Source organism: Poromitra crassiceps, assembly GCF_964638095.1.
Source record: "Poromitra crassiceps genome assembly, chromosome: 1".
NCBI classification, from domain to species: Eukaryota; Metazoa; Chordata; class Actinopteri; order Beryciformes; family Melamphaidae; genus Poromitra; species Poromitra crassiceps.
In genome coordinates this window covers 16,463,102-16,487,594 of record NC_139623.1, presented here as the reverse complement: position 1 = coordinate 16,487,594, position 24,493 = coordinate 16,463,102, and the positions used below count along the sequence as shown (strand labels likewise).

Sequence of the window (24,493 nt, the reverse complement as noted above, 5' to 3'; positions counted from 1 at the left end):
AATCACAGCCTAAATTACCTGGCTGTGTGTGTTGTGCAGACACACCCGGCTGCTCCATACCGACCAATCGCAGCTCCAAGAGAGACACTCAGGAGGTGCACTGACTTCCTGTGTTTGGTGAGCCAAGAATGGGGCAGGAGAGAAGGAGAGAGTTGTCTACTTTTACGCGGGGATCAGGACAGACGATCACGTCAGCAACAGAGGGGAAGGGAAAGGATTGTTTTGTGGTCAGACTCCACAGCTTTGATTAGATTTGTGGGAGATCTCTCCCTGTTCAGTAACGGTGACTGTGGAGACAAGACAGAGAGGAGGACAGGACGGGGGAGATAGGTGTCAATCTGTTGAGACTTGTTTGGGAATTTGAGGAGGGAGGGAGGTGGGGGAGAATCAGAAAGGCAGAGGCAGAAAGAAGAGGAAAAGCAAGAGTGTTCAGGCGTAAACAGAGAGTTAAACGTGTCGAGAGTGTGTGTGAGACAGAGAGAGAGAGAGAGTTCACATTGAGTAAGAAAAGTAGAGCATTTGTTCAAAGGCACCTAGGCACTGCTGTGAATGCTGGGAATGAATTCTTGTGTGTTGTGCAACCCCATGCTTTTGGGCTGAGTTGGACGGGGGAGATCAGATCTCCCTAGAAACTACATTCAGGTGAGTTGCTAATTACCTTAATGGATTACAGTTTGACACTTTTATAAATTCATGTTTGAGCTTGAACGCTATTGTGGTTTACGACTGCAACATGCCTTGACGATGTGTCACAGGCCCTTTGCTTTCCGAAAGGCTTATTTTGGTATGCTGTGCTTCGCAGGTCTGTGCTACATTCTGAAAGACTGTAACAGGGTGTCACCTTTTCTTCTGACCTGTTTTTTCCCACTTATAATGTAGAAATGTCCACTTATAATGTAGAAATGTCCACTTATAATGTAGAAATGCAGCCAGCAGTCCGCAAAAGAGTTTCTGCACAACCGTGTGACTCAAAATACAGTGTGGGTTAAAGATCGCTCTAGAATACAATAGGTGGAGCAATTTATTGAACATAACTAGATGAGTTACAATGTTTCCTTTGAATACACATAATGACATACTTTCCAGAGACAGCAGTAACTTGTGTTTTAACTTGTGTTGTGTTTTTAGCAGTAACACAGTTTGTAGTTGTACTCCCCTCTGGTTTGTAGACCTCCTGATTATATTTTCTTTTGATCTGTCAAACAGTGATTTATTACTGACAATAGGCTGACTCTTTATCTCTGACTGTTCTCAGTTATATTGTGTCTAAATTGATTATGTACTGTATATGTCTTTTAGGTTCTGAAAATTATGCTACAATGGGGACCAAAAGGCCCAGCTGCACCCTGTTTGACACTGTATCCAATCCAAACACTGCTGACCGCAAACATCAGCCAGGTGGACAGTTCTCCCGGGACCCCAGTCCCAGACCCGGAGCTGTTGCCCAGTCAGAGCGAGAGACAGAAAGGAACCGAGAGGAAGAATGGAGGAGGGAAAGAGAAATGGACAGAATGAGAGACAAAACAAGATACAAAGGGAAAGACTTAGACCCACGGGAGAAATTGTCTGACCGAGAGCGGCCTCCTGCACCCAGACCGAGAGAGGGACAGCGAGAACGGCCTCCTGCACCCAGACCGAGAGAGGGAGAGCGAGAACGGCGGGAGAGAAAAAGGAGGCAAGAAGGAGAGGGAAACCCAAATGGAAGGCCATTGTCACATTTAGAGAAGGGGGCTGAGCGAGAAATAGAAAGTGTTAGGAAGAAAGGAGACACATTCCCCAGAATGAGAAGGGGCAGCCAAGAGAGAGACAGAAGAGTGATTGTATTTAATGAGAAAGATGAGGAAAGAGGGGGGGAGAGGATATTAGACAAGCAAAAAAGGATAGAGTTTGATGACTTTGAGAGAGAAAAAGAGAGAGCATGGAGGAGAGAGAGGTACAGAGAGAGGGAAAGAGATGGATTTCGAAACAATGGAGGAACCCCCATGGAAGATGGGACAGTGCGGCAAAGGGAAAGACAGAGGGAGTCTGATCCCGATTTCCGAGAGCGGAGGAGAGCGAGGGACTTGGAGGTCTTTGACCCACGGGACAGAAGAGAGTGGGATGCAGCTAGACAGCGAGGGAAGCCAAGACCCAACTTGGGAGAGAGAGAGGCCAGGATGCCTTCTCCGCGCAGAAGAAGAGATGGACAGATCTACTCAGATAGAGAGGACGGGGGAAAGGCAGAGAGGAGGAATGGAAAGAGGGACACCAAGAGTGACGGAGACAGTGACGAGACGGAGGTGAGGAAGGAGAGAGCAAAGGACAGGGCGAGAGCAGAGTTAGTGGATCAACACAGTAGAAGTGAGGGTGAAAACAATGGTAGGACGGCAAGGGAGAGCGAGCGAGACAGGCAGAGACACAGGGAGAACAGGCAGAGGTACAGAGAGGAGAGGGAAAGAGAAGCGTATGGACCCAGAGCGAGAGACCAAGGGCGAGAGAGGGGAGCAGAGAAAGCTAGGGACATGTACAGAGAGCAGGACAGGGGAAAAGAGAGGGAGGGGGAGAGACGGAAGGATGGTGTGAGAGACGTAAAGGGGGGTGGTCAAGACGACAGAGGGTGGCCCAGTGACCGGAGAGAGGGAGAGCGATGCAGAGAGAGGGAAGACAAGGAGAGGAGCGGCAGGGAAAGAAAGGAAAGAGAGACCAATCTTAGGCGGGACGATGCAGCAGGCGAGACAGCCCCCAGGCCGCCCCCGCGAGCCCAGAGCAGCGGAGAGTGGAGCAGCGACATGGACAGTGAGAGACGATACAGAAGGGGGAGAGACAGTTATGAAGAGAGGGAATCTGGGAGAGACAGCAGCACGGCAGAAAGTGAAAGAGAGGAGAAGACAGCTGGCACGGTGGAGCAGAGAAGGATGTGGTTAGTGCCAGATAGGGGCAAATATAGCAAAGACTCATCTGTGGAGGAGGAATTCATAGAAAGAGAGAGACACACAAGGAGAAAAGAGAGCACAAGAGGAAGAGAAGAGAGGGCAAGAGGAAGAGAAGAGGGGACAGTGGAGTCCCAGGCAGAGTGGGCGAGACAGGGGCGGAGGGTAAATGAGGAACAGGATAAGAAGTACTCAGACCAAAGCAAGTCCAGTGGAAGCCACTGTGAAAGCAGGAGGCATGGAAGGAGAGAGGAGTGCGAGGAGCAGAGGGGAGAGACAGAGGGCGTAAGTGTTGATGGAGAGGAGGTGAGTGAGGACTGGAGAGAGGGAGATAGGGGAGGAAAGGAACATCTGTTTGACAGCGATGGAGAGATAGAGGGGAGAGAGGGAGAGAACACGACAGATAACACAGAGGAGAGTGACAGAGAGGAAGAGGGAGGGAGCGGTTATTGTGCCCGCGCTGAGAGTGAAGGAGGAAGGGAGCCAGAGCAGGAGAAAATGCTGTCAGGAGAGGACGTTTTTGTCACTATGTCCAGCGGAGATGAGAAAGAGGAATTTGAGGATTGTAGGGAATTCTGGGATGGTGGCGTCAGTTATGATGACGGCCCACCCGCTGGCGTCAAGGGGTATGATGTAGAGGAGGAATGGAGAGAAGGAAGGGAGGATAGGGTTGATGAAGTGAGAGAAGACAGTGAGGGACAGGTGAAGGAAAAACACCCCAAGTATGTCTTCTGTGTCATCGGGCAAACCCTGCCACGCTCAAAGCCGGATAAGATGTCAGACCCGGATCTGTCGGGAGGAGCGGAAAAGGACAACCCAAAATCTGGAAGTAGTCAGTATGGGAGTGATGACATCACACAGCCTTCCCAGGATGACCTACATCCTGTTCTGAGTAGAAATGATGATTACCCCATCAACAACAACAACAACAACCACCAAGAGACTGAGACCAAAAGAGAGAGGGACAAGTATAACGTGCCGAAGGAGGAGAGACCCGATGACAACACCAATGAGACATCCAGAGTGAATATAATATATAGCACGTCTTCTGAATTTGAAGACGCAGAGACTGGAGAAGAAGTGAAAGGCAAGGTGGAGCACCCGTATGCAGAGATCGGGCCGATACGAAGAGACTCACAGACTGAAAAACTCCTCCGAGAATGGAGAGAGAGAAACAAAGAGTGCACAGGGCAGACAGGAAGAGAAGGAGAGAGACTTTCGCCAAGCCCCTGTAATCCCTATGGTGAGGTTGGTTCTCAAGGGAACTTTGTGCCAATCCAAACCCCCTTGGATGGGATTAATGTAGCAACAATGAGTCCAGAGGAGGAGGTGGCCATCCGGATCCGTATGAGCGGAGCATGGAGCATGAAAGAGGAGGCCAAGCGACATTCCCAGGCACCCCACCTTAAATGGGCGAAAAATGTAGTGCAAGAGATCTTGGGAGCCTCTGAGGAAAAGGCAATTGATGAGCCTAGTTCAGGGCAACAGGCACACCGGGAGATCGAGCAGTCTGAGAGAGGGACCAAGACAGAGGAACGACAAGAGGAGACGGCAGAGGGGGTTGGAGAGATGCCTGTTTATGCCCAAGTGCAAAAGTTGAGAACGGATGAACCGCACTCAGAGCCGGAGTTGGATGAGGGAGAGGCGGAGCCACTGGAGCTGGAGGAGTCCAGAGGTATGGTGCAGAGCCAAGCAGACATGCATGCTGACCAGTCAACAGCTATGCATGGTGACACACCTACATACACTCATACTGTCATACTGTTAGACACAGAAAGGGAGGAGGCTTGTCCTCCCTTGGACAAAGATACTGGGCCTTCTGCTCACCACCACTTAGAAAAGGCAGCAGAAGATATGGAGGTGATTATTACGGTGGAGGCAGGCGATGAGGCTAAGCTAACGCGAGTAGAAGAAGAAGCAAGCAGAGAGAAAGAAGTGGAGATGTATCTGTCTGTGTGCAACACTTTGTACAAACCCAGCAGCTGCCCTATTCTCAATTACGAAAGTGAGTCTGACCTCCCCATCCCCTCCATAGAGGCGAAGGAGGGGGAGGAAGACAGAATGGGTGAGAGTGAAGAGGAGAGGCAGGGAGAGGAGGGCGAGGAGGGGGACACCGGGGAGGGGGTGGGAGAGGTGAGCCGTGGAGAAGGAACCGAGGAGGGGGGCAGAGAGGGAGAGGAGGAGGCAGAGAGGAGAGGAGGAGGAGGGGTAGTCAAGAGCAGCTGCAGCTTCCGAGATTTGGGTCCCGAGGCTCGCATGAGAAGAAGGGGAATCCGCAAAACAACCGAACGAAGAAAAGAAGAGCGCATAGAGGAGGAACAGGAAGGTGTCGGAAGGGATCGCAGAACCAGAATATTCTCGACACCAGGTAAATAAAGGAGATGGAGGATGGAATCAGAGGTTATCTGCTCAAATCAGTCTCACCAATGTTTATTGAGTAACTTAGGTAATCATATAACCAAATAACATCACCTCACTCTCTTTGATGATCATGTCCAATTATTTGCTCATTAATCAGCAAGTATGATACATTTTCTAATCTAACGTCATCAGGCTAACACAGCGGTTCTCAACATGGGGTCTGGGGAAGCCCAGGGCTCCTTAAGGGGGTCCCAGGGGGTCCCCAGCAAAAAGGGGAATCATTTATTTTCACTACAATTCCATAAGTGACAGATTGAATGGCTGGTTTGGTCATGGGTCATACACCTTCTGTGATAAAACAAATCAATAAAATCTAAAAGCTAAAATCCTATCAGATGGGCCCTGGTCTAATTTGTGTCAGTTTAGGGGTCCTTGACGTGACAAAGTTTGTGAATCACTGGTCTAACACAGTGATTCTTAGATTGTTAAACCTCACCATTATTTGATTCATATCGTGTGGCATCTGGTGATTCCCACCCCTATATTTTATATTATTATAAATTCATTCATGGGAAATTCATTCATGGGACGGCACGGTGGCTCAGTGGTTAACACTGTTGCCTCACAGCAAGAAGGTCCCGGGTTTGAACCCCGGTCCGTCCCAGGTCCTTTCTGTGTGGAGTTTGCATGTTCTCCCCGTGTCCGTGTGGGTTTTCTCCGGGTGCTCCGGTTTCCTCCCACCATCAAAGAAAGACATGTATGTTAGGGTTAATACTCCTGTCAGTGCCCCTGACCAAGGTACTGGCAAAAGAACTAGAGTTGGTCCCCGGGCGCTGCACAGTGGCTGCCCACTGCTCCTAGTTCTAGGAAGGTTCCTAGTAGAGGATGGGTCAAATGCAGAAGATGAATTTCCCCAAGGGGATAAATAAAGGATAACTTAACTTAACTTAACTTATTACATTACATTATGTCATTTAGCAGACGCTTTTGTCCAAAGCGACTTACAATATCACATTTGTCAACAGTACAGAAAACAACTATGCAACACAATCAATGACAAAGATATTTTGATAGACTAGCGCCATGTAGGAAGTAGTTTGAGTAGGATTTCTTTTTAATTAAAAGATGTTAGTTCAAGAAGGGCCCAGGTGAGTTTTTAGTCTCCGCCGAAAGTTTGGCAATTCATGTTTTATTTCAGATTCACTTTCATTTGTCCTGTGTAGTAATAATTCCTGGTATATCAGAGTCACCACCTCACATTACAAGGAAATGGTATTATTATCTATGGAAATGTGTGGGAACCCTGTTAAGATTAGAGAATGTAGAAGAATGACCATTTTGATGGTAGTTTCACTGTTATCTCTCGACCTACAATACAGATAGTCATGGAAATCTGTTATCTCTCGACCTACAATACAGATAGTCATGGAAATCTGGACAACATCATATCTGACAAAAACATCTCAGATTTGGGTCTGAGACACAAAATCTCATCAAATTTGAGTCTGAGGCCTTAATGGACTAAATTAGGGGTCTCTGATATGAAACAGTTTAAGAATCACTGGTCTAACACATTTGACCCTACACTGCCACACAGAGGAAGCAACATTTAGTCTTGAACCAAAATACACATACTCTGTGAGGGGGTAAATCATCTTTGTTTTGTCTTTCTTTTTTTTAAGTCACACATGAGGTTTCAGGCTCATCCTTTGTTTTGCAGTGTACATTTCCTTTCTGAATCATCCAGATTGTCATTGAACTGATTTGAAGAGATTATGTTTCTTTGAATTGGAAACTGCGTCACAGTCAGTTCAACAGTAGTGTGATCACAGGTGGTGGGCGGAGAGATAAGAGAAGGTGGGGAAAGGAGGGAAAACCAGACACCAGAGCCTTAAGAAGTGCAGAGGGTGAATCCTGGATGCAATCGCCACAGAGCACATCTCAGAGCTAGACTTTGTATTGAGATATAGCAGGAAAAACTTGAGACAGAGTTTTGGAGATAACTCTTTGCTGTCTTACTTATTGTAGCTGAATTACAAAATTAATTATACTAATTATATCTTATTTATTTGTTTTAGATTTTTTTATTTTCATTCATTGTTAATTCATCCATACCCTTGTGGTAGTTCATAGTAAACGTATTAGGCTATAGCACAGTAATCAGGAAATGCTGTTGTATCTTGACTGGGTGAATGGATACTTTCTTCTAGATGATGAAGATGCTAGGAGTGACAGCTGGGGAGAAGTGGACCTGAGGTGAGTGAAACAATCACAGATCACGTGATGTGATCAAATACATTGCGATACAACGGCAGATGTTACAAGATATAGAAATTGACCAGGTCAATTTTGAATTACGACTGGTATTGAAAATGAGCATGGGTTTGCTTTTACTTTAAGGGTGATGCCAGGCAGGCTCCGTAAAAAACATGTAGTTCTTCTCAAAATAGCAATTCAAGCTAGGTGTGTTTCCTGGTGTGTACAGTTTAGACAATCAACACATTTGTAAATGTTGTGACGTCCTTGGCATTGCAGGAGTGTTTTGGACACAATTGGAAGAACGAAAAGGAACTCAAAGTTTTTCAGTGAGTATCTTTTCAGCATCTCTATTTTGACCTATGACCCAGTTTATATGTGTTATGTGTAGCTTACTGTCTTTGGAGGCAGACCAAAGGGGGGAGGAATTTGGTATCGTATCCTTTTGCAGTAGAAGCTGTTTTTCATCAATTACAATGTCATTTTAGAAGAAAACTACAGATTGATGATTGCAATATGTAGGCGACGAGTGAGTGACGTGTGTCTGCAGATTTGATCTTCTCAGACTGCGGTTGGGAAAGGCTTTACGTGATGGAGCATTTCCCTTCAGTGTGTGTGACTCATCTGCCTGCGGACACTGGCTCACTAGTTGTTTATGTCTAACTCGACACTAATTTCCTCTGAATTTTAACAGAATACACAACTGAACGGAAGCTTGTCCACATTTTGCTGTTGGTTCACATCATTTTTCAAACTTGTTTTTCAAACATCCTAAAATGGTAGTAGTTATCTTGACCAATGACTCATATGAGTATTGCGTGAAATGGGGAAGGCCGTGTGTGTGTGTGTGTGTATGTGTGTGTGTGTGTGTGTGTGCTCCAGGGCCACAGACAGGTTTCTGCAGGCATTCAGATCTCCCAACTTGATGAAAAACCAGCTGCTGCAGTGACTTTGCATTCCATGTGTAAATGGAATGTCAAACGCAAACATCTCCTCCTGACTAACTGTTCCTGTCTCTTCTGCTTCCTTTATTTTTCAATCGTCCTTCTCTCTTGCTCCCTCTTCTCTCCTGCTCTCCTTCTTTCTGTCTGTCGGTGCTCCTCTGTGTCTCCTGTCCTCCTCAGATGAGGCCCAGCTCTACCAGCAGTACAGCGAGGCAGCCCAGAACATTGAGATCCTGCGCCAAGCTCGCTCCGATGTCGTCTCTACAGGCGAGGAGCCCAGCAGCCACCTCATCGCCCCCCTCCCCTCCTCCTCTCCCTCCTCCTCTCCAGCTCCCTCACCCCCTCCGGCCCGCAGACCCCTCCCTCCCCTGCCCCCCGTGCCCCACCCGCACTCCCTGTCCCACACTCCGTCTGTCACCAGTAGCACCAGTTCCAAGAACCTGCCTCTCCCCGAGCCCCCCAAGACTGAAGGCAGGCCCTCCTCCCCCCGTCTGTCCATCTCTCTCACCCAGTCGGCCACATTGTGGCGGGATCTGCCAGGAGTCAGGAACAGTGCTGAGCTGGAGGAGCTGACGGAGGACCAGAGGCGCCTACAGGAGGTAACATCATATGCACCACATGCATCATATGGCGTACGCTTCTGCAGCACGTAACGTGCTTCTGCAGCACGTAACGTGCTTCTGCAGCATGTAACGTGCTTCTGCACCACGTAACGTGCTTCTGCAGCACGTAACGTGCTTCTGCAGCACGTAACGTGCTTCTGTAGCACGTAACGTGCTTCTGCAGCACGTAACGTGTCTGAACGTGCACTCACCATTTGATACGATTACAAAAAAAAGCCAATGAATCCTTTTCTACAGCATGTGAGATTTTGATCATAGCAAGCTCATTACCAGCCGCGCTAGCGGGGTTGGTATTGTTTTCATCGTGTGTGTGTGTGTGTGTGTGTGTGTGTGTGTGTGTGTGTGTGAGAGATATCAAGGCAAAATGTGGTCCTGGAGACACCTATTGTAGGCGGAACTACCACAGGAGCTGTTTTGAGTACTTTACCGGGTGTTTATATCTTATAGTTAGCGCAATAGCATCAGAACCGTGCAAGATGCAGTCACGAAACAATATAGGTGTGTAGTTGACATCAAAATGAAGGCAGAGTTCGAAAATAGATGTGTTCCAAGCAAGGGGGCCGGCCACGCACAGTGCCCACATTAATTTTAAGTCGCGGCTGGTGTGATCCCATCGCAATCGATGGTCTCTATATGAATATTTATGAGTGTAAGAATCAGTTGATGTGACAGTTCTCACTCCAAATGTCATTTAGGAGAATCCACTTATAAGAAATCTGCAGCTTCCCGGCAGAGGGAAGATGATGACAGTATACCCAGAGGGCGGGATTGGTATACCTTGTTGTACTTCTCTCTAGTATTGCAGGTGTTTGCCTGCATAGTTTAACACAAACGTTTTAGAGTTGAATCATTTCCATTCTTTGTGAAATCCAAGGCCTTTTGGCAGACATCCCTGCCTCCTCATCATAGCCTAGTCTAGGGCGAGTACTTCTACAGAAGTGACAAATTGTGGTTTTGTCTGGCTGTCTCTTGCTCAATGTGTTAATCCTCTTCCACTTGTGTTTTCCCCCTGCCTCTTTCTCCTGTCTAGGTGAGGTTTGAGATGGTGACCTCCGAGGCTTCCTACTGCAGGAGTTTAGACATTGTGGTGGAACACTTTGTTAAGAACAAACAGCTGGGGGCGCTGTTGACCACGCAGGACAGGAACTGGCTGTTTTCCCGCCTGGCTGATGTCCGTGCCATCAGCCACAGGTTAGAGCTGTTAAGGATTCTTTACAAACTGACACTGTTGATCATACTGACACATTTTAGAGCACATGTGACTGCTCATGTGACAATCTAACTTATTGGAGCTGTGCTGGTAGAACTTCAGAAGTCTGGAGGAGAAATAGACTTTAAACAGTTCTTTGTTTCCCCCCCTTTAGTTTTCTCTCAAAGCTGGAGGAGCAAGTGGATTCTGACATGATAACTTTTACTGTGTGTGACCTCATCGCTCGCTACTGCCAACGCTTCAAAATGGTTTATGTGCCCTACCTCACCAACCAATCATATCAGGATGCCACCTACCAGAGACTCATGTGAGCCATGTCACCATTTATACCATTAGTATCAACCATCATTACTGACATACAACCTTAATTAGTTAATATAATAATCTAATAGTTAATCTAATACATACAACCTTAATTAGTTAATATAATAATCTAATAGTTAATCTACGGTAATACATACAACCTTAATTGTAAGTTCAAAAGTTCATCTAATTTCAACTCATGAATATATGATTTTCAGTATAAATGAACATCCACCATCAGCTTATTTCACACTTTGTTTGTTTGTTTGTTTGTTTGTTTGTTTCTTTCTCTCAGGGATGAGAATCCAGGGTTCAAGAGAATAGTGGATAAATTGGAGAGGAGTCCTGTCTGTCAGAGACTTCCCCTTCGCTCCTTCCTTGTCCTCCCCTTCCAGAGGATCACAAGAATTAAGCTGCTAGTCCAGGTGTGTGTGTGTGTGTGTGTGTGTGTGTGTGTGTGTGTGTGTGTGTGTGTGTGTGTGTGTGTGTGTGTGTGTGTGTGTGTGTGTGTGTGTGTGTGTGTGTGTGTGTGCGCGTGCGTGTGCGCGCGCGTGTGTGTGTGCATTTAACGGTATGTTTGCCCCTGTTCCTTTTGTCTCACTTGTACACACTGTCTCTTTCCATCCAGAACATTGTGAAGAGAACTGCTCCAGGTACTGAGGAGGCGATGCATGCTATCACAGCTTTGAAACTACTGGAGAAGGTAAGCAAACACTATTGTGTAGTTTGGCAATATTTTGCTATTGCTATAAAATATATTTGGATGTACGTCCTCCGTCACATATGCCTAATTTCTTTGTGTCTTCCACTCATCTCTCTTCTAGCTGATTCAAGAAAGCAATGACAGCATCTCTCAGATGAAGAGTATTGAGTCTCTGGTGTCACTAAGTGCAAAAGTGGATTTTGAGTGCAGGGTAAGTAATGACTACATTGCCTATCTTCCTCTCAAGTGTGGTATAATTTTGAGCCCAAAAAAAGTCTGGATTCCACCCCCTTTCATTCTAATGAATGAATAGGGATGTAAAATGATTGGAATATTGATTATTGCTTTTGAGGGTTCATCTATTGTGAATGTCTTTATTTTTTAAGGTGATTTTTGAGCTTGTGAAGTTTTTAAGCTGCAAGCAGTACTTTCCCCTCCCTCATTACCACCACTGAGGTGCCCTTGAGCAAGGCCCTTAACCCCACCCGCTTGGGTGGAGCTGATAAGTATCCAGCAGATTAGACTGTTGTTGTACTGGTCAGCTTCCAGGTGTGAATGTGAACAGGGCGCTCCTGAAAAAGAGAGCTTTGCTCTCAGTGAGACTCCCCCTGTATACAGAACAGAACAGAACAGAACAGAACAGTGTATGAACGGGAATGAATGGGTTAAATCCCATACATTTTCACTATAGGTGAAGAAATTCTGACAAAATTCTGACAACTCTTGAATAATTCACTTATTCCACTAGGACATTAAGGGAGTACGACAAAAGTGACTAACATAATTCAAGTCTTCTCTCTCTCTCTCTCTCTCTCTCTCTCTCTCTCTCTCTCTCTCTCTCTCTCTCTCTCAAATTCAAACTAGGTTTATTGGCATAACAAGTTAGAAACTCATGTTGCCAAAGCAGTACAGACAATAAACACAGATGATACAACAATAATCTCTCTCTCTCTCTCTCTCTCTCTCTCTCTGTGTGCTACAGACTCTTCCTCTGATCAGTCCATCTCGGAGGCTGGTGCGGGAGGGGCTGGTCACTGAACTGATGGATTTCAATCTGAAGGAAACGGAGAGGAATATTTACTTGCACCTGTTCAATGACTACTTGCTGCTGTCACTACACAAAGAGTGAGTCACCAAATATTATGAGCACAAACAATAGCAAACACATTTTCTCTACATTCACGAACTGGCATATTTTTAAATGATTGTTATAGTCATCGGCTTTCATGTGCATCTGGTCTATTAGCATCATTCTCTTGCCTCTGGTTTTTGTTGAGGTCTCTAGTGGGGCGTGAAATATTTTCACATTAAAGCTAAAAAAATGAGTGGGCCACGAGTCCGTGTTTGACGAGGTCTGGTGCTGCGCTCAATTTTTAAACTACAGCAAAGATTCTAGTATTTCCAGAAACTAGAAATCCAGACGAACACGTAGCATGTTATGCTAGCTCACTGGGAAGTGGGTGTAAAATGGCTCCAAAGTCGGCAATGTTAACACAAAGGTAACTGGGCACGAGTCAGACTATTTTCAAATGGGTCCCTTGACCTCACATCAATATATCTGAATGAAATGTGTGCACATTAGAACCGCAAGAGTCATAGCTTTACAGCCTTGTCTGACATAATGTCAGCTATAGGGTTTTAAGAACTCAGGTCCTAAAGAAAGCGTTCTGCATGCAGTGAAAATATGTTAACCCCCCCCCCCCCACACACACACACACACATTTCTGCACACTGGTACCTAAAAAAAAAAAACATATTAAGCTGCATAATTTCATTGAGCAGTTATGTTTGAATATCACCATACAGCTGACAGTGGCATAACACACATACATCCCAGTTTTCTCCTTTTTTGTCAAGTTTTGTTTTCTCATTTATTTGGGATTTGGGGATGTTTTAACAGTCAGAAGTGGGCCTTATGTTACAAAAGGTTGAGAAGCCCTGGTCTAAGGTTTAACATTCAACACCATCAAAACAGAATACCATAACACGATAAGTGAACCAGCATTTTGATCCCAAAACAGGGCACTTAAGTGAATGATGCTGTGGTCTGTCACCTTTTTCACTCTCCATGAGTTGATATCCCTGCTTAACAGAGAAGGAAAGCCCTACCTTGAAGTAGCTCATCTCCGGCTTGTCCCGGTCTCTGGCACAGCTCTGAAGCTTGACTCCAGCGTGCAGAGGGCCCGTCAAAACTACCGATAGACAAACGACTACATACATTCATGGGTGAAACATCTATTCTACTGGGGTTCAGTTCAATGTCAAAACAGTCAATGTGATTAGTTGATGGTTTTGGTCAGCAATATCTCCTCAGAGTCCCACATCCAACCCTGCTACCGCATGATCAAGTTTGTCTGCCTAACAAACATTCTTCCATGCGCTGGCATGGAGCTCTTCTCATATATATCTCTCACACAGACATGCCTGCCTTGAAATGGCGTCCGGCTCGCTCGGTAAGGGCTGCCCTCTTAACCAGCTCAGTGGCCTTGTGGTCTGAGTGTCCGCCCTGAGACTGGGAGGTCGTGAGTTCGATCCCCGGCCGAGTCATACCAAAGACTATAAAAATGGGACCCGTTTGCCTCCCTGCTTGGCACTCAGCATCAAAGGGTTGGAATTGGGGGGTTAAATCACCATGTGATTCCCGAGCGCGGCGCACGCTGCTGCTCACCGCTCCCCCAGGGGATGGGTCAAATGCGGAGAACAAATTTCACACATTGTGTGACAATCAGTGGGACTTTACCTTTACCTTTACCTTTATCCAGGCCAGCCAATCAAAAGCCCAAAACACATGACACGCGCCATAGTTCGTTCATACAACATGGCAGCTCCAGTTAAACTAACCAATGACTGCTCATGACTGACGCTTATAACGTCTGACCTATCTGCACCGTAACAATATCATTTGTGCTCTTTCCATGCTTTTCCATGCTTTTTTTCTCCTCATGTTTCCTACTTCATTTGTCCTCTCTTCTATTTGATCACACTCTTTCCTTCCCTCATACCTTGTGTTTTCAGAGGGGGAAGGTTCACAGTGATAGACCACGCTCCTGTATCAGACCTGCGTGCAGAGAACTGCCGCGTCAAACTTCACTCCCTACAGAAGAACCTGTTCCGCCTCCACCTCTCCAACAAAGCCCTGCTGCTGAGGACTGACACACAGTAAGTACAAAGCCCTGCTGCTGAGGACTGACACACAGTAAGGGACTGGGGCAGCGCTGGAGAGTGTCTGTGTTGTAATGACATCAAAATGCTTCCACTCATCTGTGCTTCCTCCTCCAGGAGTGATAAGCTGCGCTGGATATCAGCCGTGTCCCGGCCACATCCTGACATAGATTTTTCTGCTGCACAAGGTGACGTACAGTATACGTCCTGCTTTAGATGTTACAAATTACGTTGCTGTCTTGTTAGTCACAGTCTTTAATATGTTGCAAAGATAATAATTACTGTTAGAACACTTAAAGGGGGACTGACCCCCCCAGATTTCTTGCATAACGGTATTCGACTTGATTTGAAAACTCTGCAGGCAAGATGGCCGCCTATACTCCCTTCTGTACCCTGGCAGAATTCCTAGCTGATAAACTAACATAACTTGGCCAATAAGTATGTAAGATACAAATTAAAACAAACGGTAATGTCTTCATTTGATGTAGAATGCAGAGGACATGTAACTGTTTAGTTAAACTCGCATTCCAGGAATATTGTATTTACTGTGCTGCTCCAAAGATAGCGTAGTTGGCTCGAGCCTGTTTCGTCCTGGAACCCACACAGAACACAATCGATTTGGGGGTGGAACACGCCAGGATTGGCCAACGCCAACGCCAGTGCCCAGAACTGTCAAATCAAATCATCAACATAGTCGCTATGGCCCGCCTCCCAGTATTTTCAGTGTATCAGAGATAGATAGATAGAACGTTAGAAATATAGCCAGCCACGTTATAAGCAACAAACTAACGCTGGTGATCCGTATGGAAACAGTGTTACTCGAAATGGTTAAAAGTTATATCAATTACTTAATCATTCAGTGGCGTTTTACTGCCATGTAACATAACTAGCTAGCTGCTAACATTAGCCACAGTAGGCGATTACACATGATGCATTGTTCTTAATTAAAGGGCTCGCGCCGCGTGAACTACAGTAATAATCGCATGAAAAAAAAACGTAACGATGTACCAAATCGGCCATTCATTTGAGGGCACAAAAAAAAGCAGGTTTGAATCCATAGAGGGCACTTATGCTGCTGAAATGATAGGAGTTTGTAAAATTGTAACAGATTGGTCTCAAATGTGGAGATTTTGACCAGAATCCTTCACATACCACCCCAAAAGCCATATGGTTAAAAGCTGAAAAAAAATTTTTGGGGGTAAGTTACACTTTAAGTTTTAATTCTGAAATAGGAAAAAGCATCTCATAGCTATTTATTGTGAATGTATGACAGTTGCCATTTAAAGAGTAGCTTCACTCTGTGAGCATCACATAATGCATTACAATGTGACTCGTTTGTCTTTATGACTGTAGGTTTGACCTATCCCCTCTCTTGTCCATGCAGATTTCAAACAGATGCAGTGTATCCGGGCCTTTGTTGCCCAGCAACCAGATGAGCTGTCCCTGGAAAAAGCTGACATCATACTGGTGCACCAACAAAGCAGTGATGGTAAGACAAAGTAACATCAAACTACCTTTCCCATGATTCTCTTGGGCAAAGTACCATTTACCTGCACGCTGTTTTATTGTGGAACTGCTTTGGACCCTGTATTGGTGGCGTATGGTGGTGAATTTAATTTATTTTGTGTTGGACGCTCTCTCGTTGGCAGGCTGGGTGGAGGGGACCAGACTGTCTGATCGGCATCGTGGCTGGATGCCTGAGTCCCATTTGGAGACTATAACCAACCCTAGAGTCCAACAGCGCAACCTGGCAGATGCCCTCAAACTTACAACAGCCAGAGCTGCTGGGAGCACAGTTAGGGACTAAACAGAGGGAAGCCCCAGGTACACAGCAAAGGATGAGAGCCACAGTCTGCTTCAAGCTACTGGAGACTGGACAGTGGATGATGAGATGCTACAAGTGTGGATTTCCATCTCTGAACTGTTCACAAATGCGGGCAACAACTGATATGCTGTAATAATGCATGCCAAAGTAGTATTTTGGTCTGGTAAGTAGTATTTGCTCTTGCTTGTTTCAGAGAGACCTGCCTGAAAATACCATGATATGGGTCCTGTGACTGTGAGAAGCGGGTGGCACCAAGACATACTTTGGACACTGTCTATGCTACAAAGAACACCTGTGCTAGTCTATCAATGGACTGGTGTGTTGAGAAATATTTTTAAAGGGAACTTGCTATTTGCAAGAAATGCCACTTTTAGAAAATGTATTATTTGTGTATATCGAATAGAATTTAATGGTATATGATCATATGATGCATGTCTGTTTAAGAGTAGACATGCTAAATGTACAACTTTGTAAAGACAGTGCGCAATTTCAAGATGTGCAGAACATTGTTATAATGCACATGATAATATTTCTTAAAATTAAAATTTGTAAAATAAAAACATGTTTGAGCATGTCAAGTTTATTTGTATAGCCCTAATTCACAAGCATGTCTCTATAACACATTGAACAGAGAAATATAGAAAATATAGAAATATAGGATAGAATGGGTGCCATGCTTTATAATAGTGGGGGAATAGTGGGGCAGGAGAGATCAGGAAAGGGAGGAGGTGGGGAGGGTGCAGGGGGGATGTGTGAGAGGAGAGAGCAGGAGAGTGATGAGAGGTGGGGAGGGAATGGGAAATGTTGGGGAGGAGAGGAGGTGGGGAAGGAGCAGGGGAAGGGGGAAAGAGGAGAGAGCAGGAGCAGAAGGGGGAGGGAGAGCGGGGGGATGTGGGGGAGGAGAGGCCATGGAAAGGGAAGAGGTGGGGAGGGAATGGGAAATGTGGGGGAGGAGAGAACAGGGAAGGAGCAGGGGAAGGGGGAAAGAGAAAGAGAATGGGTGCCATGCTTTAGAATAGTGGGGGAGGAGAGTTCAGGAAGGGCAGGAGGTGGGGCGGGAGAGCAGGGGGAGTAAGAGAGTATGTGGAGAGAACAGGGAAAGGAGGGGATGCCATGCTTTAGAGTAGAATGAGTGTCATGCTTCGCTAACGCATTAACAGACAAAAAGGCAATACAAAAGGTGTTCAGAGATAAGCAAATATATATTTTTCTCAAATATACCCATTTACTAAGGAGTTTATAGCTGAAACACTATTAGTTAATTGTTAATTAAGCACTTCAAACTTTAAGTATTAATCTAAATGCTTTCTTGAAACAATCTAATTAGTTATGATTTACTACCACTGGCTACCCCGCCCTCGGGCTCGTGGTGGTCGTGGCCCTGAGGAGCGGGGCCCCTACTGCAGGGGGGGGGGGGGGGGGGGGGTCCCTTATTTTTCTGCATGAAAGGTGGCAACCCTACTGAGGGGAAGCGTCCCAGACCCAGAGAGAGATCTGCAGCATGCAGTAGTGTATCAGTGTAAGAACTTTCATCGGTCTGGTGTTGAGACTACTGTTGATCTAATGTGTCTTCTTATTTGAACGCAATTTGAGTCATTTGCAAGGGCCCGTTCTCTGCCCAATACGTTGATTACTGTCAATGGTTGATGGAGAGCCTGCTCTGTAAAGGGGCCCCTCTCTACCCCAGGGGGCACTGTCTACTATACCTACACCCGGCTGAACAGTACAAACAAACTGTACAGCAACGATAATGCGGAAAGGCAAGTGCAGGCATACGTGCAGCATGCACGTAGTCTGGCTTGGCCAAGGCGTGACCCTGGTCCAGTTTCCCAGGCAAAAAGCACTGAGGCAAAGCTGACAAAATGGACATAACAGATTTAGAATGACAGCGATACCAATCCAATGAATGCGTTGTCAACTGACTGGGAGCCCGCCTCCGGTTCCCTCCAATTGGACACATTACACTGCCTATCTGCACGTCTGTCGCTCATTGGTCAATGGTAACGAATATGGTGGGCGGGCGTTGCAATATTTGTTGTTGTTTTTCAGCAGGAGTAGTCGACATCTTAAAAATATATCTAATTCCTAGACGTTATGAGTATATTTTGAGCTAAATCGCCCATCATATGCATTCTGTGAGAAAACTGACCACACGAAGGACCTCTGGATATCGCTGAATTTGTGCTGACATCAGTAAAAACAGCTTTTGTTTTAATTTTCTTCAAAGGTACGTCTTCTTGACTCGCCAGATGTAACTAGCGAGTAACCCCATTCGTTAGCTAGCAGCAGCAGCAGCAGCCCTGACTGATGGGTAAGGGTTTAAGCCACTGACGCTGACAAACAGATAACTTAATCGATTCATTTTGCTCAGAATAGTTCTGGATGTATAACGTTACAGAATAACACGCTTCCGCAAAGCCAGCCAGTCTCAGCATTGTTGTGGAAAGTGACGTGGCCTCACCTCGAGTTAGCTCAGCTGAGCTCATTATAACGTTAACGTTTACCCAAGAGAATTGAGTAAGCTACTCGTCACCGTATTGTCCTGTGAAAAAGGATAAATATATGATATATTAGAAGTGAGCACACTGACTGAGAGATACTGTAACTGTATTCATCATAGATTTCACTCTCCACTGTTGTTGTTGTTGTCACCACCCACTTATACATAATTCTGTCAAACAGCCAAAATCTCCTAAAATGTGATTCCTTTATTTGGGGATCCTTGATACACCTTTACATAATTTACCTTATCGTTAGATAACAATTAATTAGACTCCTAATTTTGACAACTATCATCATCATCATCATCATCATCATCATCATCATCATCCATTCATTCATTCATTCATGCCTAAGTGGGCGGGCGGTGTACATTTGCGGTGTCTGTTAGTCACGATCTGTGATATCATCAGTGATGTCATGAATCAGTGAATTTTGTGACACCACCAGTGATGTCTAATCACTGAATTGTGATGTCATCAGTGATGCCACTCGAGCAATTGTGATATCATCAGTGATGTCAATCTAGTAATTATGATGTCATCAGTGATGTAATAAATCCTTCCTGGCTGAGTGGTGGGAGTATAAGTAGGGAGGAGGACAAGGGGTGGAAGAAAAGTTATTCTGTGGTGTTTCTGTGGCAGTTGGTATCCTTTATGTTGCATTACTGCCTCCTGGATTTATTCATCCACTGTTTCCCTACATTCTGTCCCTTCCTTTGCACTCCGATCTCACTCCCAAGGGGAAAAGTTAATTTCACCAGGGTCTCCACCCTAGAAATCGATTCTTATTTCTTATAGTAAGTAAAATTGGTTTATGCCTCTGACACACTGTGCGATTTTGGGCTGTCCCAGACGAAAGATGACCAACGTGAAAGAAACGTGGACATATCTTTGGGTGTGGCTACAAAAATGCTCGTCATGGCATCGCGCAGTGAAAGAGGTTCAAAGATGGCCATTGTCAAAGTCTTGTGACCAACGATAGCCTAGGACCAATTCTGACAGGCTGACAGCTGTCAGAATTGGTCAGTATACTCAGTATACAGTATACTCGGACACAAGAAAGGCAAGGCCGCACAGCGGCCAAGCTGTGAATGCGAGCTGCAGGGCCAGCTTGGCGAGCTGCAGGATGGGCGACTAGGAATCGAGCGAGATCCCTAGTTTTACTAAATGTCTATGGAAAGATGAATGGCTGAACAACACCACCAGGGACGCTGGAACTGTTTTTAAGTAGGGGGTGCTGCAAGGAAGGGACTGTCTTTTGGGCGCCAAAAAGTGTGACATTTTTTGGACGTTTGGATGTTTTTTAGCCATATTTAGAGGAATGTCTAATTTTAAATTAACATTAGGATTATACTGTTGTGATGTCATTATTCAGTATTTTCTCCTTTTCATGTCACCACCTGCTCTCCCTTTAGTTCGTTTTACACTACAACAGACAGCAACACAGGCAGAAACACTGAACTTATTTAGTATTATATTTTATTATCTTATTATTATAAACCAAACATCAAAAATAACATCTCCACCCTCTTTGCTTTGCTCATAGTCTTCAACTAAACCCTAAATATCGCAGTATAAAACATATAAAACACATTTTAATCTGCAATTCCAATACAAAGCAGCAGAGAGTGCTGCAGCACCATAAGCACTCCCACCCCTGCTCACCACTTGCCCACAGCCATCCAATGACACTCAATCATGAGACCAATCTTCTTGGAAACTGTTATTATTTTATTCTGATTGATCTTAGATTTGTGTCATAGTTCTGTGGAGCCCGACATAAGCCAGATAAAAAAAAAAAAAAAAAATTGAGGGCCCCTTCATACTGAGGGCCGCCTGGGCACCTGCCCCGGTTGCCCGTAGGTAGATCTGGCCCTGGCTACAACGACATCTGATAACAACCAATAGAAATGCTGCATGCATCAGTATAGACACAAAATGCTAGTAGAGGCTAATAGATAGTCGACATGACCTCAAGCTCTCTCGCAAAATTGGCATCCTCATGTTGGCCTCTGTTCCCTAGCCATGACCGTGTCCACATTCTCCAACTCCTCCTTGTGTATGGATGGATTTTGGATGGATTCATTAAAAAATAACTTATTTTCTTTGTGCTTTTATCAGGTGTTGTGTGCAGGCCATATGCAGTATATGGCCTGCACACAACACCTGATAAAGCACAAAGACCCTATAGATAACATTCGCCTGCATCACATTCCTAATGGTCACATCTTGTGCCCTTAGGCTGTCAGTACAGCTTGTTGACTGAATGCCTTCTCGTTGCTTTGTCTACTTGATAAACAGCCATATTGTCAGAGATGTAATGTCCTTTTTGTGTTGTTTTGTTTTTAGATGAGCAGTCAGTACCAGCGCTCAGTACCACTAGAGGTGAGGAGAGCAGAGGGGGAGAGAGTTCGGGCAAAGCATCCGGACAAGATACCGGTCAGTATGACATGCTAATTATCTCTTTCTTTTTCCCACAATCAGACAGACTGCCAGTGATTTGACAGACAAGGGGTGTGTTTGTGTTATGTAGGCTGTCATTGTATCTTATCGTGCATTCCTTTAAAACTGGGGACTGGTAATCTTACGACTTCAAAGGTCTTGAGCTGGGACGGTGACGTCATCAGAGCTGGTATTTCCCATTCCAAACTCGTAGGAGCCTCAGCAGCCCCGACCTCAAAAATCCAAGATGGCTGCACCGCGCAACAAGTAGTTATAATCGTAGTAATGTTGTTTAGCACTTCTGTTTTGTTTGTGTCTCATTAAATCAGCGGTACACACAGCACTGCCTAACTTCTATCTGTGTGGACATGAGGCTGCAGTGTTTGTATGCGCAAAAGGCCGCAAAATGCCATGTTGTCAATTGTTATTGCTAACAATGGCTAGCCTGGCAAGCGACTGGATCTGACCAATGAACAGTGAACTTCCCAGCTCAAGTTTTCTGCAAATGGAACGCTAACCAAACAGATGTGAAGTCATTTAGCCTCCACATCCCAGTTATTTTGCGATAAAGGAACGCACGATTAAACCGATATGTGCAAGGGTAATAGTCGGTTCTTTAAAGAAAGCTCTAGATCTATGTTTGCTTTCATTATGTTATGCGAGTCACTTGAGATTATTCTTGGGCCCGGGTTGGGGATTTTAGCATGCAAAGGCGTCGTCTCTAATCGATGACTGATTTCTCCTGTGCTTTCTTAACCAGATCATTGTAGAGAGAGCTGCAAGGTCACGAGCTCCTGACCTGGACAAGAAGAAATACCTGGTGCCGTCAGATCTAACAGGTGAAACACACACGCATGCATGCAGGCACGCACACGCACGCACACACACACACGTGATTCCCTCTGTTTCTCATCTATATATATCTGATAATATTAGTAGTCAGTAGCAGGCCTATATCTTTTGCTTTCTTTTTGTCTGATGTCACAAGACTACAGACCGACCACACAGTGACCCTGTCAGTTTCACACCCAGTTTCCTTCCTCTTTATATGAAATGAAACAGATTCGTTAAGATTCGATCACTGACCATCTTGCTCTCTGTCTCTGCCTCTGTCTTTGTCTTTGTCACTGTCTCTGTCTCTGTCTGTCCTGCATCAGTGGGCCAGTTGTGCTTCCTGATCCGACAGCGTGTGTCCATGAGACCAGAGGAAGCACTCTTCTTCTTTGTCAACAACTCCCTTCCCCCATCCAGCTCCCCACTTTCTGCTGTTTATGAGGTAACTGTACCCTTCCACACACTCATTCACATGTGCATCTTCCCATCATACACATGTCCCCCCCCTCCACACACACGCACGCACACGCACACACACACACACACACACACACACACGCACACACACACACACACACACACACACACACACACACACACACACACGCACACAATCCATTTGTCTTAGAGTTTCAGCTGACACACAAAACATTCTCTGCCCCTCCCCATCAATGCAGCATACCAAAAATGACTTTGTATCACTGCTAGACAGTGTTAAGAAACATCTGACAGCTAGAGATGTTGCTTCACTTTTTTCCCTTCACAATACAGAAATAGCAGGCCAGTAATTAAACAAATATATTATTTACATACAAACTTGGTGTTCAAAGGACCAATCCTTGCATGCTGTTTTCAGTTGAAACACCGCCACGTCTCTACTAAAGTCATTCATACAAGAACTAGTAGTATGTGGTAGCTCAGTGATACTCAACTTGTGGTCTGGGGGCCAGATGCGGCCCGCGATAGGGTGCAGAGTGGCCCCCCGACCATTTTCTAATTCACAATGAAAACTAACATGAAATAAAGTTTGACTGAGCTCCAGCCGTCTGCTCGCCACCCTGGCACTTATATGTACTTAACTAACTTAACCTAACTAATTTAACTTAACCTAACTAACTAAAGACTAAACTCCGGCTGACAGCCCAAAAACCTACAATCGGCTACAGAAAGATTTATATTAATGTTTCTTTATTAACTGGCCCCTGGCCTCATATCATTTGACAAAAGGCCTCCGGGCAAAGCAAGTTGAGTATCCCTGTGGTAGCTAGACATGAGTGTTGTGTATATTAAGAGGCTGTAAAAGGTCTGTTTACATTTGTAATGTTTCTGTACGTCATTGCATAAAGCAGGCTTGTAGCCTACAGTATATTGAGTAATGTTGTTCTGGGAAATGTAAAACAAAAAACTTGGTATCCCTCTGCAAAGATTCCTCCTATAAATAGTAGTACCATTTTGCTGACTAAGCAACTTGGTGTGTGTGTGTGTGTGTGTGTGTGTGTGTGTGTGTGTGTGTGTGTGTGTGTGTGTGTGTGTGTGTGTGTGTGTGTGTGTGTGTGTGTGTGTGTGTGTGTGTGTGTGTGTGTGTGTGTGTGTGTGTGTGTGTGTGTGTGTGTGTGTGTGCGCGCGTGCGTGCGTGCATGTGCATGTGCGTGCTGTTGCGATCTGTTCTGTTCCAGGAACACCATGAAGAGGACCTGTTTCTCTACATGACCTACAGTAATGAGAGCGTCTACGGTGCCTGAGAGGGGACAAAAGGAGGTGGAGAGGAGGAGAAAGTGACAGAGGAGAGATTAAGAGAGACTGAGGGATGGAAAAGTGAAGGCTGTTTGTTATGCTTCACACCACTATTATTCCTTTTGATATGAGTGTTGATAAGAAAGCTACATGGTGGAAGAAGGGCTTGGCACAAGGGCATGTTGCACATATGGGTTTACCTTTGTCAGTATTTTGAGTTGGACATCCAAAAAAAGCAGTAGCCTATGATTTGAGTTATGTTGAATCCTTAATTGGTGAAAAAAAAGAAGAGGGGTGTAAAGAAAGTAAAAAAAAAATACGTGGTAAAAGAAAGTTATTGAAAATGATTTGCAGAGAGCTCTCTTAATTGTCATCTTTCTCTGTCATCTGTATTTAATGCAAATAGTTTTTTTTGTAAATTAATATCATAAACTTTTGTGGAAAATAAAGATGAAAATGCATACAGTTCTGATTTATCATTTTTTGTTATTATTACTACAACCATTTGTGTCTGTCTCTGTGCACAAACATTGTTGTAGATGTAAAGATCTAAGTCTTCTCATTAGCACACATACTGTATGATTGTCGTGCACTTTACTGCTGCACAGCACAACAACACACCTTTCTTTCATTGTGAATCAAAGTGGAAAAAAGGCAAAGCGATCAAACAACATAGAATTCATGTT

The 24,493-nt window shown here is 45.1% G+C and overlaps 2 protein-coding genes across 3 annotated transcripts; both read left to right on the top strand.

Moving 5' to 3' along the window:
- The first annotated feature begins 395 nt into the window (after nt 1-395).
- Nucleotides 396-16,844, top strand: arhgef5 (Rho guanine nucleotide exchange factor (GEF) 5). Its single transcript, XM_083642640.1, has 15 exons — nt 396-642; nt 1,300-4,584; nt 7,481-7,526; nt 7,806-7,855; nt 8,651-9,069; nt 10,124-10,284; nt 10,458-10,610; nt 10,902-11,031; nt 11,235-11,309; nt 11,431-11,520; nt 12,292-12,434; nt 14,325-14,468; nt 14,589-14,659; nt 15,856-15,960; nt 16,121-16,844. Exons 2-15 carry the CDS (start codon nt 1,320-1,322, stop codon nt 16,276-16,278), a joined length of 5,010 nt encoding a protein of 1,669 aa, XP_083498766.1. The 5' UTR covers nt 396-642; nt 1,300-1,319; the 3' UTR covers nt 16,279-16,844.
- Nucleotides 16,845-18,323: 1,479 nt separating this feature from the next.
- Nucleotides 18,324-24,264, top strand: LOC310781530 (gamma-aminobutyric acid receptor-associated protein-like 1). Of its 2 annotated transcripts, none has more exons than XM_083642176.1 (5): nt 18,324-18,523; nt 21,147-21,236; nt 22,000-22,078; nt 22,397-22,515; nt 23,750-24,264. In XM_083642176.1, the coding sequence occupies exons 2-5, from the start codon at nt 21,147-21,149 to the stop codon at nt 23,813-23,815; spliced, it is 354 nt and encodes a 117-aa protein (XP_083498302.1). In that variant the 5' UTR covers nt 18,324-18,523; the 3' UTR covers nt 23,816-24,264. The 2 variants fall into 2 exon arrangements, with proteins under 2 accessions (XP_083498302.1, XP_083498303.1); XM_083642177.1 differs by having other exon boundaries at nt 18,324-18,607.
- The last annotated feature ends 229 nt before the right edge of the window (nt 24,265-24,493 follow it).

Excerpts from the sequence above, each read along its gene's own strand:
- arhgef5 (XM_083642640.1), top strand. The coding sequence starts at position 1,320 with ATGGGGACCAAAAGGCCCAGCTGCACCCTGTTTGACACTGTATCCAAT. Across the intron at positions 10,285-10,457 it reads GTCCGTGCCATCAGCCACAG|TTTTCTCTCAAAGCTGGAGG; the intron begins GTTAGAGCTGTT and ends CCCCCCCTTTAG. Across the intron at positions 12,435-14,324 it reads CTGCTGTCACTACACAAAGA|AGGGGGAAGGTTCACAGTGA; the intron begins GTGAGTCACCAA and ends TTGTGTTTTCAG.
- LOC310781530 (XM_083642176.1), top strand. The coding sequence starts at position 21,147 with ATGAGCAGTCAGTACCAGCGCTCAGTACCACTAGAGGTGAGGAGAGCA. Across the intron at positions 21,237-21,999 it reads AGCATCCGGACAAGATACCG|ATCATTGTAGAGAGAGCTGC; the intron begins GTCAGTATGACA and ends TTTCTTAACCAG. Across the intron at positions 22,079-22,396 it reads GGTGCCGTCAGATCTAACAG|TGGGCCAGTTGTGCTTCCTG; the intron begins GTGAAACACACA and ends GTCCTGCATCAG.